At 44.3% G+C, this 19,937-nt stretch overlaps 1 protein-coding gene across 5 annotated transcripts in view; it reads left to right on the top strand.

Annotated features, from left to right (window-relative positions):
* Positions 1-1,358: 1,358 nt before the first annotated feature.
* The window catches only part of SLC24A3 (solute carrier family 24 member 3), a 477,466-nt gene continuing 458,887 nt past the window's right edge, over positions 1,359-19,937 (top strand). For all 5 annotated transcript variants that reach the window (XR_015768980.1, XR_015768979.1, XM_088026689.1 and 2 more), the window contains exon 1: positions 1,359-1,834. Coding sequence is in view for 3 of the 5 variants with exons in the window: in XM_088026689.1 (XP_087882815.1) it covers positions 1,396-1,834 (439 nt within the window). In the remaining 2 variants the exon portion in view is untranslated. The remainder of the gene's footprint in view (positions 1,835-19,937) is intronic.

Below are 19,937 nucleotides of genomic sequence, written 5' to 3'. Positions count from 1 at the left end.
TTCTGGTGCCTGTGGCCATTTCCCCCCTGCCCCCCCCCCAAGCTCGTGTTTGTGCCCCAGCCCAATTAGTTCCAGCTTTCCTCATTCACTTTTATTTTTCCTATTTACACTATTTGAGTGTCTTCCCTAGTTAGCTGAAGGAAAGACAGCATGTTCTGCACTCCTAACCTTCCATTTCTGTGTCTCTGAACATTTGAGAGAGGTAACACCACTGGAGAATTCCACCCCCCCCCCCCACTCCAGCCTGGAGGAACTTACATCGTTTTAAATCCCCCTCAGTACCTGGGAACCAAAGCAAAAGAACAACCACACCGGCATCATAGGAAAGGTGCTCTGTGTGTCTGGGAAAATGCCAAGCTGAGAACAGGAGTAAATAAATGACATGCCCAAGAAGCAAGAGTCTTCTAGTCTCTGTGAGTGAAATGGTCCCTCTGTGGAAAGGAAGCCACCTTTGAAGGTTTGCTTTGTCCTTTGCTGTGACCCTGCTAGGGACCCTTAGGCCGCCTCACTCAAGGACAGTGCCAGGTGCCCCCCTTCCTTCAGCCACAGCATTGGGTTGGGTCCAGTGAGATCGGGGAGTGAAGTGTGAGCAGGGCCAGCGGGGGGAGCCAGGACACCCCAGTGAGCCAAGAGCCTCCAGAGAGTCCGGTTCCCAGGTCCAGAGCCTGGCGCGCAGGGGATCCCCACAAGGGGGCGGAGGGAAACCCAGGAGGCCCGCGGGAAGAGGCGCGGCCAGGGGCTGGGCGCGCGCAGCCGAGCGCACTCGCGGCCTCTCCGCTCAGGGCAGAAGGTGGGGAGGGGGCTGAAGAGACCCTCGGTTTCTCCGAAGTTTCGGGCGATTCCTTCAGCCCGGAGACCCGCCTCCCGGTGGCGTGCTCCCCAAGAGGGGGCCTTCTGCGCTGGCCCCCTCCCGCCCGGCCCCGCACGGCCGAAGGATCGCGGACCGGGCTCCCTCCCCAGCTCAGTCTCCTCCCCACGCGCCCCCTCTCCGCCGCGCCGGCCAGCGCGGGCTGCGTCCCCGGCACTGCCCCCCGCCCGCGCCCGAGCCTGAGCCGCCGCGGCGCCGCAGGCTGCGGGAGCTGCGCCGCTCGTGCTCCCGCCTCGCCAGTGCTCCCGACGCGCCCCGGCCCCGCTCGCCCCGGCTCCCCGCTCCCCGCGCGCGGACCATGGAGTGAGGGGGCGGGCGGCCCCGCGACGCGCTCCCGCAGCCGGCGAGGCCGGAGCCAGCCCGGGTGGCCTCGCCAGCCGGCGGAGTTGGCCAGCGGCGGGCCCTCCTCCCGCCGGTCCTTCCCCGCTCCTCCTCCTCGGCCGCCGCCGCCCCCGCCTCCCGGCCGCCCCCGCCGCCTCCGCCGCGCCGCCGCCCGAGGCCGAGCGCGGACGCCGAGCGTGGGAGCCATGGCGCGCGAGGAGGAGAGGGACCCCGAGCGCCGGGAGGCGGCGGCGCGGGCCAGCGGCGAGGAGGAGGAGGAGGAGGGCGAAGAGGGACTGAGCGACAGCGACGACGAGGACGAAGACGACGAGCCCGGCAGCGGCGGGGAAGAGGAAGAGGAGGCGGCGGCGGCCGAGCGGGAGCGCAGCGAGGACGCGCGGCTGCAGCGCGCAGGGTTGCCTCCCGCCGCCGTCCCCGCCGCGGCCGCCCGCGACAGGAGCGGCCGCCGCCCGCCGGGGCCCCCGCCGGGGCCGCTGCCCTGCCGCCCGAGGATGCCGTCGCCCGACGACGAGGACCGCGAGCGTCGCCGGAGCCGCCGGAGGGACCTTCTGCTGAGCCAGCTCTGCTTCCTGGCCTTGGTGGCGCTGCTGCTCTGGTCGCTGTCGAGCATGCAAGAGCATAATGGTGAGTGCTCGCGGCTCGCCCCGAGTGGGCGCTGCGGCTCCGGGAGCTCGGGGCTCCCGGGCCGGGCTCAGGGCGAGCAGGCTGGCCGGTGGGAGGGGGTTCCGGGCACGAGGACTCCCTCTGCCCCTTGGAGGGGCTCAGGAGGAGGGTGCCCTGGAGGCGAGGACCGCGCAGTAGAAACGCGGCCAGCACGTGGGGCCGCCCGGCTGGCCCCGGGAACACTTACCTGTGCCTCTTGGCTCTATCCTTCTTACCAACCGGCTGGAGGGACTGGTGGTAGAGGCGGCGGGGGCTGTTACCCTAAAGAAGCGCCCCCCCCCCCCCAGGCCAGCAATAAAGTGGTCCTGATTAAGATTCGGTACCTGTGCAGGTAACCGCCTGTATACCTTTGGCTTGTTGCGGGCACGAAGGGGGCTGGTTGACTGGCCAGAACACGTAATTCTCCAGTGTTCCCCACACAGAACAGGCGGTATGTACCAGGTAGAGAGCTCCATACCCACTTTTCCAGAACAGGTGCCCGGAACTTCGGGTAGGAAAAAAAGTGTTGGTCACCTGGCTAGGGTTTAGGAATGTACTTGTTCTCTTTCACTGACCACTCACTGGGAAGGCTGATCCCTTTTGTGCACTTGCAATTCTGGAAGAAATGATTTAGATTGCCCTGCCCATCACGCTGTCGACTGCTCTTATGGTGCCCTGCAGTGGGTCTGCCCTTTACCCACAACTTTTGTCTTATCTTTGTCCTTGGCTTTTCTTGAGCTGAAATAGACCTTGTGGAGAAATGTGCTCAGAACAGTTGTCCACTGAAAACAGTTTGGACCCTGGGGGGCAGCTGTCTAAATAACGGAGGGAGAGACTTGGAAGAATAACTGTTGTAAAAACGGTTTTATATCCCAGCCGTTCAAGTGGCACAGTTCGTGGGAAAACAGCCGTAAAAATGGTTGTGAGAAAAAGCCGTTACAAATACGTGCTTTGGTGTTAAGATAGATGTAGCTCTGATACAAAGCGTTAGGAAGTGCAGAATAAAAGCCTTTTGATAGTGATGGTAAAAGGGTGGCATCAATTAAAAAAGGGATCTCCCCCAAATTGGCTGGTCTCATGCTTCCGGGGGGAAAGCATATGGTCGGGCTTGGTTCAGCTCTTAACAGACCTCTTGACAGACTTCCTCATATAGGGTAATATGAGAAAGTCTGCCCGAGTCTTCAGTGGAGCCGTTGGGACTCCACAGCTCTCTCCCTTTCTCCTGAATCCCAGATTATCTGGTGATGGGGACTGACATCGGGAAGGGGGCTGTGCTGGGGAGGGAAGCTGGACCTCTCTCGCAGGGCAGTGCCAGACCTGCCAAAAGCAGCTACTGACTGATTCTCACGAGGAGGGTTTTCTTTCACCTCTCTTTAATCTACCGGATTTTTATGAGTGCAAAGCCAGTCTGTACTTGATGCCACCTTTGGAAAGGACCATGCGAAGTCAATTACATGCCGGCCATTTTTCCTGTGTGCTGGGGCTCTGTGAGTCCTAGAGTTTCCACCACTGTCAGGCTATAAAAGACGTTTTTCTGGAAGGAGAATGTGACCCATACAGTTAAGTCCATCAGTGGCAGGGGGCTGCCTGGGCCCTGGGAAAGCTGGGATGTTCAGGGAGAAAGGGGGTGGCAGACACTCTGTAAACTTGAAACCTGGTGACTTGAATGTCATTTTGAAATGGTTTCCCTAGCAGTGACATTTCTTTTCAGGTGCCACCAACTCTGGACTTAGTTCCATAGCACAGCTCTTTTCCCTGTCCCTTCCCTTGATCTCTCTCCTCCCATATTCTTTCTGCCTCTCTCTCCCCTCCCATAAATGTAGGGCTTCAGAATACCCCTACCCCAGCAACTGGCGGTAATAGTGAAAAGCTAGCAGTGTGAAGGGGGATGCCATCCAGGCCTCAGATGGCATGCCAGTCCTAATTCTGTCCCTAGTCACCTTTTCTTCAGGTAGATACTTATAATTTCATTATATGACGCCTAGCTGATTCTCAGCAAGGCTCAGGTTTTTTGAGCTAATTTTTTTGAGCTAATTAATTAATGTGTGTGAATCTGCAAGTGATCATTTAGCTTGGGGGTTGTCATTTAGCAAACTTAAGCATTTGAATAGTGACTTTTACCCTGGAAACTTGGGTGCTATTCTACTTAAGGGTCCTTTCAGTATGGATAAAATGTTTGGAATTTAGCCTTGTTTTAAAGACACTGTGTCTGGGAGAGGCTGAGTGATTCACTTAAGGTCACACAGCAATTGAGGAGTAGAGGGAGGAACCAACCTGAGGTGGCCTGGCTCTTTGATCCCACGTCTGTTCCCTGGTATTCATGCCACCATCTGGGTGCAGCTTTGTAATATTTATATAACCACATGGGGGGTACCTTGCTAATGATCAAAGGGGGATATTTTTATTTATTCCCCTTGAAAGCCATGCAGTGATTAAATGTAACTTCTCAGAAGCCTGTTTTCTAACACATATTGATTTTTCTTTTTTTATAAAGAGGACAGTCCTTTCACCAAACCAAAGTAGAGAAGCATGGAAGTTGGGTTACACAGTGTTGTATAACATTTCTGATCATATGGAATCTGAGCTCCCTTTCTGGACATCTGACTGAACTCCAATATAGAGTCCTTTCTGCTGATATGGGATGCAAGCATTATTAAAGGAAGGGTTAGTGCTGGAATCAAGACAAAGGTTAACCCTCAGGGCAGCAAAAGCAGTAATAATAACTGGAACTTGGTGGGCTTTTAAGTGCCAGGCACTGTGCTAAAACAAGGACATTTTATGTGCATTGCCTTATTTAAGCTTGCACACACTCTGCTGACGTTCGAGCGTTCGGTGGTAGAGGAAGCAAGAGGGCCTAGGTGCTCTATTTAGTTGTTGCTGATAAAGATCTCATTTTCCATCGGTTTTCAAAGCCAATTGAAATAAGGTGTCAGATTTGCTAACAAGGGTTTTCTTCTCTTTTTCTTGTTTTTGCAGTGAGAATGGATTACTTGTGTGTGTTTTGAGTGGTTTGAAAGTGTTTAATTTTTCTTTGAAGTAAGGAAACTGGTCCCCCTTTTTTCCAGAAGTTGTGTGAAAAAAGCCCAGAGGTTCTAACTCAGCAGTGGTTATAGACATTCCCTCTAGAAAGTTCTTAGGTAGGTGAATAATGAGTAAGGGAGAAATATATATATGTAATATATATAGTTCAAAGTTTATACACACACACACACACACACACACACACACACACACATATCTGGTCCAGTTACTATTGCTAATAACAAATTACCCCAAAATATAGTGGTGTAAAACTACCATTTTATTTTTTTGCTCATGGATACTTTGGACAGGGTGTAGTAGGGATGGCTTATCTCTGCTCCATGTCTGGGGCCTCAGCTGGAAAGAGTGCAAGGCTGGGTGACTTGACAGCTGGGTTGGCAGTCATCTGGAGGCAACATCACTCCCATGTCTGGGGTTGATGCCCACTGTTGGCTGGACCCTCAGCTGGGCTATCAACCAGAACACCTATATGTGGCCTCTCCATATGGCTTCTCCATGTGCCTTAGTTTGAACTTCCTCATAGCACAGCAGCTGTGTTCCAAGAGGATAAAGTGGAAGTGCACAGCATTTTTCTGTCTTAGCCTCCAAAATGACACGGTATGACTTCCACTGTTTTCTTTTGGCCAAGACAGTGACAGATGTCAACCCAAGTTCAAAAAGGGGTGACAGAGAAACCGCCACTTACTCAGTGGAGGAGCATCAGGGTATATCGTAAGGCAAGCAGATGGGTATGTGTGTTGGTATGTACCATGGGCATGTGTGTTGTGGCTGTCTTTGGAAAACCAGGGGTCCAAGGGATAATAACTTACAGATCAGAGACATTTCCCAAGGTGGTAAATGGTGAATAATACATGCATATTTGAAATACCTTCCAATCATGATAATGTGGCAGTGCATCTGAAGTCAGGTATGGGGTCCACAGGTGGTATTTGGAAAGAGCGCCGTGTGGGTGTCTGAACTGCAAATTTCCGTTGCAGATCTGAGAGCACATCTTTAGCTTTGTGGCTTCCTCTTCCTCAGAGGACAAAGACCACAACCTCTCGATCCCTCCTGTGGCTGACAGGGAGATGCCTTGCTGGATTCTCCAGCATTATCTTCCTTCCCTGCCTTCCCTTCCATGCTTTGCTACTTAGGCCTTTCTTCTGCTCCTGAAAAGGGTGACACTTCTTCTAGTCCCAGACCTGCCACACATGCTGTTCCACAGTCACCATTACAGCAGTTCATCCTTCACCTCCAGGCCCAAGATCTTCCTGACCTGACTAGATCCCCTGTTTTGTTCTCTGAACACCCTCAGTTTTCCCTTCATAGCATTTATCACAGTTGGCAATTATGTATTTATTTGGTTTTGGTTTGAGTAATCTGTCCTGTTCACCAGATTCTAAGCTCCAGGAGGTCAGGGACCCTGTGACCTTTGCTCACCTTTGTCATCTGTGTCACCCGCCCACAGTAGATGCTCAAAAGATGCTTGTTGAGTAAAAAAGCTGTTTTGATTTCTGAACTACAGGACCTGTGTTAAAAACTAGTTACCATGCCTCAGGAGCTCAGTTACTGGCATACATTTTAATCTCACAATTTAGAATTCTGCCCCCGTCCATCAAATTCAGTGTTGTTACCCATTTTTCATGGGCTAACACGGAGCTGTGGAATGTGAGTGCTTTGCCTGGTGTCACTTCATTAAGTGGCAGGATTTGAACGCAAGCCCATTTGCATCCAAGCTGGATGCCACTGCATTCCCTAGCCTCAGCTTAGGAGGACATGAATAGAAAATGGGAATCACGCTGCCTTTTTCAGTCGACTAGGGAGAGTAAAGGAGTAACAGAAGGTTGCTTTCATAGAAGCAGTATTTTAGAAACACATTGCTTTTCAACCTTTTCTATTTTCTGCCTAAACATATATAGATGTGTCTCTCCTGGCTTTTCTTAGCTGCTCATCAACCCAGATTTTTCTCAAAGATTTCCTTTACTTGCAAGCCTTGAATCCTTGTGGGAAGATTTCTTTTTCTTTCTTCTTCTTCTTTTTTTTTTTTAATACCCCAGAGGGTTGGCAAAGCCAAAAGAATTGCAAAACCAGCCATTTGCTGAGAATTCCAAGGCTTGGTGGAAGTTGGCTGAGAGGACAGGATTTTGGCAACTCTCTTTTTCCTTAAGGAGATTCCTTTTCTTTGAGTGAAATAAGTTTTTTGGGGGAATGATAGTATACAGGCTCTTGTGTTGGGGAGACTGAGGTACAGAGAGTTCAGAGGCATCCTTGAAGTCACATAGCAAATGGCTTGTACTGCCAAGAAGGTAACGCAAGTTTTTCTGCTCTTTCCCTGCCTTCAGTTTCTGTAGAGCTTGTTTGGCTTTTGTTTATCTTTGCGATGGTTTGAAACATGGTATTCTCTTATAGGGTTTGAGAATTAAAGATTCAGTGGAAGAGGTTTTCTCTGAGTGAAGTAGTGGGGGGCACCATCCAGCCAGTTGTGATCATGGAGTCCTAAGTTCTTAGGCATGGATGGTGTCTTCCAGACTCTCTCCTGGAAGGTGCACTTGTCTTGTCCTTGTCCTCATCCCTGGGGGCAGTGATGCTGTTCATCGTTGGGAGTCCTGGGGGCTTCACCATCCCTCGTTGGTTTTCCCACCCCCACCCCCACCTTTGTAAGTGGTCCCCTAGGAAACTGTCTTCAGTGGCACCCCTTGAATGAATTCCTGCCTGAACCCTATTGGCATAAGACCCAGGGACTTCCATTCATTCACTCAGTAAACATGTGGTAGGCTTTTTCCTAGTTGTTGGGGTGATAGCGGTGTTGAAGATGGATACCCAGAATATTGTCCTCATGGTGGCTTGGACTTTAGTGGGAGGAGAGGTGTTGAACAACTAATTTTCAAGAATTATGAGAGAGACGAATGAGAAATATAGCATGGCTTGGAGGAGGTGTTGGTGGTAAGGAGAAGCTGGAACCTGGAAAATAAAAGGAATTAAGTTGGTAATGAATAGGGGACAAAAAAGCTAATTTATAAAAAATGGGCAAAAGTTATGAACAGGCAATTCACAAAGCAATTGCAAATGACCAGTAGACGCAGTAAAAATCCTCAGCCTTAATAGTAATCAGGGAAATCTAATTTTAAAGATTTATTTATTTATTTGAGGGTGAAGGGGTGGGGAGAGAGAGAGAAAGAGTGTGGGGGGAGGGGCAGAGGGAGTCTTCAAGCAGACTCCCCGCTGAGCACAGAGCCCAACACAGAGCTCGATCTCACGACTCTGAGATCATGACCTGAGCCAAAATCAAGATCAGGACGCCTAACCTGCTGAGCCACCCAGGTGCCCCTCAGGGAAATCTAATTTTAAAAATGATGAAATACCATTTTTTTAAGATCAGATTGGCAAAAATGAAAGTGTATGATAATGTTGAGTGTTGGCAGAGGTGCAGGGGAGACAGCTTCTCTCATTTACTGTAGGCGAGGATGTAAATTGGTTCCCCAAACACTGTGGGGAATTTTGAGGTGATAAGGTTTTAGGCACAGACCCCAAATGGAGCCTTGGCTAATTTTTAATGAAATGTGTAGAAAAGGGAGTGGTGGGATTAGAATGGCAGTGCCTAGGCATTTGAGCCTTGGATGGAAACCCAACTTTCCTGGACCCGTCCGTGACCGTGAAGCATGTTGGTCATGACCCTTTGCACTCTAGATTAAAGACGTTAGGTGGGAGTTTGAGTGAACAGGGGAAAAGGCCTTTGTCATATCGGGAGGTGTTCAAACCGAAACAAGTTGCCTATTTGAATCATGAAATCTAGCCATTGTTCCTTGCTTGTCAGTCACTCTTTATTTCTACGATAGCAAGAATAATTAATGTCTGCTCATCTGTGACCTAGTTGGTGGAATTTCACATTTGCAACTTGGTATTTCTTTCTTCGTTCCCCCACTGCATTTCTGCATTGCTTGACCACAACAAAGGTCATTTTCACTTGTGTGACATACTGTGAATTCTGAACAAGGAAGTAACAAGCAGGTTTCTTGAATAGGACTTTCATGAAAGAACAAAGGGGGCAGGGGTGGGGTGTGGGCCACCAGGAGAAAGGGGGTGCCCCCAGTTGACATCAAGAAGTCAATAGCCCCATTTTTAAGAAGGAACATGAGATAATAACTTTTGGACATTTTGATTTTGATTACCGGTGGGACATCTAGGTGGAGTATAGCTGATCATTTAAAGTTGAGTTTATACGCAGTTGTTACAGATAAAGACCTGAGAATAGTATGCATGAGGGTGAAAATTGTATCTTTGCTCAACTCCATGGGTCTCAGTCTTCCTTGCACGTTGTAATCACTGGGGAACCTTAAACTTTACTTATGTCTGGGTCTTGCCCCCCCAAAATTCTGATGTAATGTTTTGGGGGGTAGCCTGGGCATTGGGATTTTTTACAAGTGAGGCAGATAGCCCCAATGTGCAGCCAAGACCGGGCACCACTGGGTTAGATGGGTGGTCAGTATTTACCTTATCACGGCCACGTCGTAGCTGAGCTATGAAGTATGCTGGGCTGAATTTTTCTGTCCTAAACACGAATGCTTTGTTTTTTAAACCTTCACGACTAATTAAAGCTGGAATTTTCCTCCGGTTTCCTTCATCTTCTCTGCCTATGTACACTGCCATTAGATATTCTATCCAGTTCTCTTTTTGAAGAAATCTTTCTCGGACTCTTCCGGCTTGTTCCAGTCTGGACAGGTTGCTTGTTAAATCTGCTGCCCAGCTGTCATCTTGAGATCTCCCTTCACCTTCTTCCTGCCTGTGGTTTCTTTCCCCCAGCTCTCCCTATGTTGAAAGGATCCTATGTGTGTTTCCTGTCTTTTTTGGTTTATCCTTTCATTTGTGGTATACATTTCTGGGGATCACACATTCCAGGTGCTTTCTAAGACAGTGGGGTGTGGAAATAGCAAGAACAAAGGTTTAAGACATTGTAGGTTTGAAAATACATTAATTCTAGCCCCACCCTTTGAAGATTGGGAGTGGGTCGGGAATTCAGGCTGGAACACAATTTCCACACAGTTTTGGAGGCATTGCTCCTATAACTTGTAGGGTTGCCCCGAGAAGTCTGATGCTGTTCCACTTTTAATTAATTCTTTGGTATGAAACCTGTTCCTCCCCCACCAAAAGCATGTGTGCTCTTTGCTCTGCTCCTAAGTTCAGGTCTGTCACAGTTAAATGTCTGATGTGGTCCTGTTTTCATGCATTTTCCTGGGCATTCATTTGGTTCTTTTAATCTGGAAGCTGACGTCTTTTGGATCTGGGAACTTGTGTGATTTCCTCCATCCTAAGCTCTCTCTTCTCTCTGAATTGTCTGTTATTTGGGTGTTTGACTCCCGAGATTCATCTTCTGATTTCTTGTCTCTTCTCTCCTACGTTTTTTCTCATCCTTTCGCTTTAATTTCCATAGGTTGCCTAACCATATCTTTTAACTCTACTGAGCTTTTAATTTCTGCTGTCATATTTTTAGTTTCCAAGAGCTCTTTTTTTTACCCTCCTGTGAAAGTTATTTTTAGTAGCATCCTGTTCTGCTTCATCAATACAGTATCATCGCTTACATACCAACTTGGTTTCTCCAAGTTGCTGTTGTCTATTTTATTTTTCATGTTATGTGCTTTCTTCGAAAGTCAAGTGATCCTTGGTGTCTACTCATATTTACGTGAGGCCATTGAAATGATGTACAAGGAGTTTCTCTGTAAGGTGATCCAGCCAGGCCATGTCACTGGCAAGTGCTCTCATGTCTCTAATTCTGGATCTTTATCAGTGGGTGGTCAGAGTTCTCAGAAAGGGGTCACCCCGTGTCCTGTCTGGAGGGAGATCCAGTGGGAATCTAGTGGGAGAGGAAGTGGGGTTTAAGGGGTGTCGTTCAGTGGAAACATTCTCCTAGGCTCAGTGAGTTGTCTTGAGGGTGGTTATGAGTATGACAGAGCTGCACAATTTAGTTTGATACATTGCAGGACCATCCTGAGTTATTTCAGGCTCCCTTCCTCCTGCCCTCCTCCCCCTCTTCCTGCCTTCCTCCTTTCTATCCCTTAACTCCTGTACACATGAAACTGCTAAGAACTGTTGCCTCCTGGGAGGGCTTATGCTCAGGGATAAGGGGGAGGCTTAGTTTTCACCATCTTCTTAAATTTAACTGACCTTTTTATGGAGATAGCTGTAGATACACAGGCCATTGTAAGAAATAATGCAGAGAGACTCCTCGTATGTTTTCCCCAGTTTCCTTCAATGGTGACATTTTACAAAAGTCTAGTATAATATCATAACCAGAGTAGTGCTACTGATCCGAGCCAACAACCTTATTCAAATTTCCCGAGTTTCAGTTGTATTCAGGTGCGCGCGTGTGTGTGTAAGTGTATGTGTGTAGTGTGTGTACATGTGTATGTATGTACATGTAGTGTGTAGGTGTGCGGTATATGTGTACGTGTGTGTGCGCAGTGGGTGTATTGTGGCATGTGTATGCATGTGTGTAGTATGTGTGTACATGTGTGTACGTGTGTGCATGTGTGTAGTATGTGTGTACGTGTGTGTGTGTGTTCTGCACAGCTTTATCACCTGTGTCGGTTGCTGTAAGCACCACAGTCAGAGTGTTGGACAGATCCACTGTCACAAGGGTAACTTGTGTTGCCCTTTTCATAACCACACAGCCTATGTACCTTTTTATACAGAAGGAACAGGCAAGGTAAGTAACTCCTGTCACCTCCAAGAATAAAGTTAAAGCATTATAACTTCTCCAGTGAAAGGCTGCTTGTAAGTTGAGGGTGGGGAGAGGAGCGTGAAGTCCATCGATGTTCATGAGCCTGGGCCATGGAGACCTCGCTCAGTGATTGTGTTCCGTCCTTCCAGGGACAGCAGCGTGCGCTAAGTGCCAGGTAAAGGCCGCGCGGGGCTGGTGACCAGTTTCTTCAGTGGATCATGTTTTCTGTCATTTGCACAGTGTTTCTGAATGAATGCTCCGTGAAAAGTTTACTCAAGCTTCTTTTTCATTCAGGCAGGTTAGCCAAACTTTCTGCAATACTATTGTCCCCATTATTTGTTTCCTAGGGTATTAGAGATGGAAATCTTGGGACTGTTGTCTCTTAACATCTGACTTTATGTTTGAGGAACCTGATGTGAAAGAGAATTCAATCAGGGCCCGGACCCTGGTTTTCTGATTCTTTGCTTAGTAAATAACCACACCCTCACCCCAGAAAATGAAGGTTAGAAATATATTTAGTGCAGATGGACTCAGTGGAATTATTTCAAATTCGGAAATGTTTCTGGAGTGCTGGAATCTTGCTGGGAGTTATTTGGCATGCAGTGTAGTCACTAAATGGGGAAAATTAGGGAATTTCTGGGGGAGCTGCTTCTTGTAACAAAAGATTTGTTTTTTCAGAAATCCAGGCTCTTAAGACACATGTGGCTTGCTTCAGGAGAAAGTTAACATCCTTGGTTTACCTTCCACCTGGCTAGTCACCTCATACAGCCATAAGAAATATTGGTTATTTCGAAGATGAGTGCCCTTGAATTTTTCTTTTTGGGGTCTTTGAGTTGACAAGATTTCACCACTTTCCATACCTGGTGTTGCAATTCTAGTCTGTGATCTGAACACCACTTCCAAACAAAGCAAAGCTTCTTAGGGCCTTAACACCCTAGGTTTTGAAAACCCGATGAAAATCCCCTTCTGAGTGAGATTTCACAGTGTGGTCATTTGAAATCACCAGTGTTTGTTGGGGTGAGTGCAGAAAGAAAGCTCATTGCACCTATTTTCAATAAATCTGGACCTGAGGACAGGTCAATTGCAGTATTTTCCAGCATTGTGGTATGTTTCCTCCCTTAGATATTGCAAAATTGATGGAATAATATATAAAATGTCTTGGATACTGCTTTTGAAACTAAAAATATGATTATACAAGAAAATTGATTGACAGGATGCAGAACAAAAACATCACCCCCTAGAAACTTTCTCATACTAACCTTTTGTAATTATACCCTTCCTCATCCCTAACCCCTGATCTGTTTGCTGTCACCATGATTTTGTCTTTTTCTTTTTTTTTAAAAAAGATTTTATTTATATATTTGACAGAGACATAGCGAGAGAGGGAACACAAGCAGGGGGAGTGGGAGAGGGAGAAGCAGGCTTCCTGACGAGCAGGGATCCCGACGTGGGGCTCGATCCCAGGTCCCTGGGATCATGACCCGAGCCGAGGGGAGACGCTTAACGACTGAGCCACCCAGGTGCCCCTGATTTTGTCTTTTTGAGAATGTCATACACATCAAATCCTATAGGCTGCAATCTTTTGACATTGGCTTCTTTCACTCAGACTCTCAGATTTGTCTACATTGTTGCATGTGTGGGCAATTCATTCCTTTTTCTGGCTGAGTAGTATTCCATTAAACAAGATGTACAACAGCTTGTTTATCCATTTGCCTATTGAAGAACATTTGAGTTGTTTTTAGTTTTGGTAATTATGAATAGAGCTGCTTATCAACATTCAAATCCAGTTTTTTTTTTTAATTTCTTTTTCTCACCTTATTATACTGGCTGAGACTTCTAGTTCAGTGTTGAGTTTGAGTGGACATGCTTGCCTTATCCCTGATTACTTAGGGAGAAAGCCTTCAGTCCTTCATCCTTAAGTATGATGTTTGCTGTAGGACTTTCATAGATGTTCTTTATCAAGTTGAAAAAGTTCTCTTCTGCTTATAATTTGTTTTTTTTTAAGATTTATTTATTTATTTATTTGAAAGAGAGAGAATGAGAGAGAAAGAGGGCACATGAGAGGGGGGAGGGTCAGAGGGAGAAGCAGACTTCCTGCTGAGCAGGGAGCCCGATGCGGGACTCGATCCCAGGACTCCAGGATCATGACCTGAGCCGAAGGCAGTTGCTTAACCAACTGAGCCACCTAGGCGCCCTCTGCTTATAATTTGTTGAGAATTTTTATCAGGAATGGATATTGAAGTTTGTCAGGTGCTTTTCCTGCATCAATTGATATGATCCTATGGTTTTTCTTCTTTAGACATTTAATACGATGGATTGCATAGATTGATTTGCAAATACAGAATTAGCCTTGCATACCCTGGAGAAGCCCCACTTGATCATGGTGTGTTTTTCATTTTATTTTCTTGGATTTGAATTGGTCATATTTTATTGCAGACTTTTGCACCTGTGATCACCCAGGGTATTGGTCATAGTTTTCTTTTCTTGTACTATCTTTGTCTGGTTTTGCTGGCCCCATGAAATGAATTAGGAAGTATTCCTTTATCCTCTGTTTCCTGGAAGAGATTGTATAGAATTGGTAGATTCTGCTTTTTAACTTATTGTAAACATTTCTCCATGGCACCAAACTTTAAAAATAATTTTTAATGTCTGCATAATAATAGTATTAAAAATCACAATATTTTTATTAGTATTTATAGCAAGTGATAATTTATTGAACACTTTGCATGCTTGAGGCACTGTTTAAGTGCTTTTACCTGTATTGACTCCTTTAATCACCATATCCAGTGGAATAGGTACCATTATGATCTCCATTTTACAGGCAAAGAAAAATAAGACGAAGTATGTAATTAACTTGCTTAAAGTTCCTATGTGGCCGGGTAGTAGTTGAATTCAGGCTGTCTGATTCCAGACCCCATGGTCTTAACTATTACATTCTATCCTCTGGTTATATTATAAGTTATTTATTCAGGCCTCCGTTTGGGATATTTAGGTATTTTCTGTGTCCTCACTGTGATGAATGTTCTTGTACTGAAGTCTTTGATAATCGATGATGATTCTTTTAGGCTGGATTCCTAGAAGTGCTATGTCAGTGTCAAAGTGCATGCCTATTGTAAAGGCTAATAACGTTCTGCCATGTAATTTTCCAGGAATTTAGACAAATTAGAAGTTCCAATAGCAGTGTTTGAGAGTGCTTAATTCAGTGTTCTCTGTCAGAATTGAATATTATGATTATTTTACATATTTTAAATTCAATTTGATTGTGGAGAGATGGTATCTCATTGCTTTACTTTGCATTTCTTCGTACTAGTGAAGCTGAATGTTTAAAAAATGTTTATTGGCCATATATATATATCCTTGTGAGAAAAACTTACTCATGTCTGTTCTCCATGTTTTTCTAAGGGGATAACTGTTTTTCTTAATGACTGGTAAAGCTCTTTATATATTCTACATATTCGTCTTTTATCCTATATCAGAAGTTTTGCCTCCCCCACCCCCTTTTTTGGTGTACAGAAGATTTTCATTTTTATCTGGTCAAAACTGTATCTCTTTTCTCTTGTATTTTTTCATTGTTTTATTCTTAGACTCAGGATATCAAGGGTGTGTTTATTCCACATAATTCTTTGTCTTTTTTCTCCTATTTGTATGGTTTAATTAAAAAAAAACACCTCTTTATTTCATTTGGAACTTACTTGAGCTAAGATGAAGATTTTACTTGAACAGATGAGCAGATTTAACAGTTAAATTGTTTATTGAATAATTTTTCCTTTAGCCACACATTTATGGTATGACCTTTATTCCATGCTTATTTTCTTATGTATCAGAGGCAGATGTTGTGATGTCTGTTTTGTTCTATTTTCTCATTAATTAATTGTTGTAGGCCATTAGCATATTAATTATCTGATAGGGCAAGACTCCTCTCCTCTTGTTCTGGGAGAAAAAATCATTTGCTATTATCACTTGTTTATCCTTCCAGGTGAACTTTAGAATCTCTGTTGAATTTTGCTCAAGTGCCTCTGGGTTTTGACAAATCTATAAATAATTTGTGGAGAAATGGCATTTTACAGCATTGATTCTTTTCATTCCTAGGGTGCTTCTTCATTTGATCAAGGCTATAAAACAAATCTGTCAAGATTCGTAATTATTTCCCTATCTCTTTCTTACATATATTTGTGCGAACTATTGTTATTATTTATTCTGACTCTTGTTTCATTCTTTATATATTCTCTTAAAATATTTAGTCTTTACAATTTTTTCTTAATTCTCTTCTTTATATTTTATTCTTAAGTTTTAAACTACGTAATAATAATAAAGACAAATTGTTATACAAACCAATACCTTATATTTTCCAATAGTTTTCTATTAAAGGGAATTTTTATTTTTTTGATTTATTTTTTGATGATAAAAGTGCTCAAAAAGGAGGTTTATTTATTTTTTCTTTTTTGTTAAATTTTTATTTTAATTCTAGTTAGTTAACATACAGTGTGATATTAGTTTCAGGTGTACAATATAGTGATTTCACACTTCCATACAACACCTGGTGCTCATCACAATAGGTGTACTTGGAGGGAATTTTTATTTTTTTAATTAATTTTTTAGAGAGAGAGTGTGTGCATACAAGTGGGGGGGACAGGGGAAGAGGGAGAAGGAGAGAGAGAATCTTAAGCAGACTGCATGCCCAGCATGGAGCCCGACACAGGGCTCGATGCCATGACCCCGAGATCATGACCTGAGCCGAGAGTTGGATGCTTAAAGGACTGGGCCACCCAGGCACCCCAGAGGGAATTTTTAGGTTCATGCTGTAGGTGGGTAGTTTTTTACTGTTGGCTCTTGGTTATGTTAGTTGCTTTTCATTATGCTATGGAAGTTTCCTTTTATTTCTCATTTTCTAAAAGTTTTTTTTTCTTTTTTTTTAAATCAGCCATGGATGTTATATGTGGTCAAATGCCTTATTAACATTTGTTGAAGTGTTTAGTATAATGTAACATAAATATCCATGTGAAGCTGCTCCTGAGGTAAACCCCAGATAGCCATGCTATTTTTTTTCCTTTCATAGGATATTGGGTTTGATTTGTTCATACTCCTTTTGGATTTTTGCTGTTATATTCTCGACAGATATTGACATACAGCTTCTCTGCCAGGTTTTGGTGTTAGTATTGCACTAACTTCACAAAACTAATCGATGATTTCCAAGTTCTCCTATGTTCCAGAATATTTTATGAAGCATGGGGATGGTCTGTAACTTTAAAATTTGCAAGAATATTTATATAGTACTGCCTGGCCTTTACGTGGCCTGTAGCAATCTTAAAAATAATTTTGGAGAAAATCTTCAATTTCTGCCACTGCTTACTTTTCCATGGAGCTAATTTGTTTTCTCAGAAATGTCCATTTCATTAAGACTTTTTAAAATGAACCAAATTATGCATTGCATTTTAAAATTTCAATTTGTTCTCTAATGTGATTATGTAACACTTTCTTATTACTAACTCATGTGTTTTTTTTTCCTTGATCAAATCTGACTGTATTTGGTTTATTTTATTATTTTTGGAGGATACATCTCATGTATCTTTATCAATTTTGCTTTTCCCCCTGTTTTCTGAATCAATTACATCTTTAATAGTTTTTTAAAAAATCTTCTCTTCCTTTGTTTTCTAATATTTCGAATTAAGTGCTTTATTTATATGTTTTTATTCTTTCTTGCTAATGGTGCATTTGCCCTTGAGGGCAGCTTTGACTCACCTTATAAGTTTCAAAGTGTCAAGTAGTCATTATTATACTTTTCAGATAGTCTTGTCATTGTAGTTTTATTTTTTCTGCAATTAATTATTTAGGAGAGTGATTTCTAATTTCAAAGTTTATGTGCATATTTTTATTTTTATTATATTTTTTAAAGATTTTATTTATTTATTTGACACAGAGAGAGACAGCGAGAGAGGGAACACAAGCAGGGGGAGTGGGAGAGGGAGAAGCAGGCTTCCTGCTGAGCAGGGAGCCCGATGCGGGGCTCGATCCTAGGACCCTGGGATCATGACCTGAGCCAAAGGCAGTCGCTTAACCATCTGAGCCACCCAGGCGCCCCCATGTGCATATTTTTAAAATGCCAATTTCTAATTGTCTTTCAGTTTGTCCGGAGAATATGACCTTAGATTGTGGTTTTCATCTGCTTTGGTTGTTTTTTTTTGGAACACGAACTGTTTGTGATTGGATACTCATTTGTCTGTCTTTTGTATCTATCATCTTCTCATTTCATCATTTCCCTCTTTTTGTCATTTCCTCTTCATTATGCAAGAGTTTCTACATTTTTTTTTTTTCCTCCTCAGTGGTTTTGTTTTCAGCACTTTGGGTCTGCTCTGTTGCCTTTTATTCCATTTAGGTTTTGTTCATGTATTTCCATCTTTTTAATTTCATATCTTGTCCATCCCCATATTAACTAGCTGCCATTGTAATCTTAGCCTTTCTGCTCACTTTTAATTTTCTTTCATATAGCCCATATTTCTTTGCATGCCATTGAGATTACAAAATTAATTCTTTCTAAAATTTACTTCTTCTACTTTTAATAAATTATTTTTGGAAGTATAGTATTCTTTTTTAGGTTGCAGTGAATATTCAGTTTTTTTTTTTTTTTTTGAGTTATCTACCTTTGAAAGGGAAGATCCAGGCCCCATGTGTGCCTGTGAAGGGACACTCCTGTCTCTCCAAAGCACTCACCCTGCCATATTGTGTCCAGTTACTATTAGCATATTTTTAGCTGAAGATATGTTCATGGTCTTGACCAAATTCCTTGTGTTTATGTTGACTTCTCTAGGGTGACTCAGCTTGCCTGAGAGGAGATCTCCCGGTAGTTTGAATATTTAGATGGAGCTTTAATCATATAATTTCAATTAGTTGATAGTTCTTCCATCTAGAGACAGTGCATTAAAGTCTACCACCCTAGTTTGTATCTTCCTGTGGTTCTGTCTCTTTTCCTTTTTGTTATTCTGCAGATGGTAATATTCCCCCATCCATCCACTCTTTCCCCAGGTTGAGTTGCATTTCCAGGAATTGGAGTCTCTGCATGGATGGATATAGAAAGACATAGTCATGGGGTGGGGGTCTCCTTGGAAGCATTTCCTTTCAGCAGCCTGGTTCTGAGATAGGAGTTCACACCAGGGCACCGGTGTGCCACAGCCCACCTATCACTTCCCACAGCCCACCTGTCGTATCCCATCCTTCTGTTTCAGGGGCTCACCCACACTCCATGAATGTAGAAAAGGGCAAATCACATATTGTTGACTGATGGCCATATTATCCCAGGATGCCTGTTCAGATTTCAGCTTTAAAGTTTTAGTTTGTTACAAAGAAGAAGAAATTTAATTCATGGATAAAGAGATTCAGGAGCAGCTAAATCTATCTAATATTAACTGACTGGTCAGTGTTTTTTCATGGTCACACCTCTTTCACATATTTTATCTCAATTACCTACACACAATGATGGGTTAGATATTGTAATCCTCTTTGGGTTAAATTGACTTGCTCAAAGTCACGTAGGTAGACAATGGTAGTTTCCACCGTGCTGAACATCTTTGAGGAACATTTCCTGCCAGGAAGTTCAACAGAAGCTACCCAGTGTGGTAGGCAGAATAATGTTCCCCTCCCTGTCAAAGATGCCCATGTCCTAATCCTGGGAACCTGTGAATCTATGGTGCATGGCAAGGGCGAATTATGTTTGCTGATCAGCTGGTTTTGAGATGGGAGAGTATCCCAGATTATTCAGGGGGGTCCTTGTAAGTGAAAGAAGGAGGCAGGAGGGGTCGAGTCAGGGAAAGTGAGGACAGAAGCAGAGGTGGGGGTGGTCCTCTTATTGGCTTTGAAGATGGAAGGGGCCATGAGCCAAGGAATCTCGGTAGTTGCTAGGAGCTGGGAAAGGTAAGGAATGGGATTCTCCTGTGGAGCCTCCAGAAGGAACACAGCCCTGCTGACATTTTGAATTTAGTCCACTGAGACCCCTGTTGGATTTCTCACTCCTAGAACTATCAGATTTTTGTTTGTTTTAAAGCCATTAAGGTTGGTGGGAATCTCTTGCTGCAGCACTAGGAAACTAATACACTTTGCGTATCAGACTTTGTGGTCTGACTCTCTGTTTTTTTGTTTGCTTTTGTTTTTTCTTAAAGTTTTATTTATATATTTGGGAGGGGAGAAGGGCAGAGGGAGAGGGGGAGGGAGTCCTAAGCAGACTCCACGCTGAGCACAGAGCCCGAGGTGGGGTTTGATCCCATGACCCTGAGATCATGATCTGAGCTGAAACCAAGAGTCAGATGCTTAACTGACTGTGCCTCCCAGGTGCCCTGTGGTCTGACTCTGAGAAACAGG

Source organism: Eumetopias jubatus, unplaced genomic scaffold, assembly GCF_037043125.1.
Source record: "Eumetopias jubatus isolate StellerSeaLion01/CBP00866 unplaced genomic scaffold, mEumJub1_p1.0 scaffold_9, whole genome shotgun sequence".
Taxonomy (NCBI): Eukaryota; Metazoa; Chordata; class Mammalia; order Carnivora; family Otariidae; genus Eumetopias; species Eumetopias jubatus.
The sequence above is the reverse complement of the archived record's forward strand: the minus strand, read 5'-3'. Positions and strand labels throughout refer to the sequence as shown.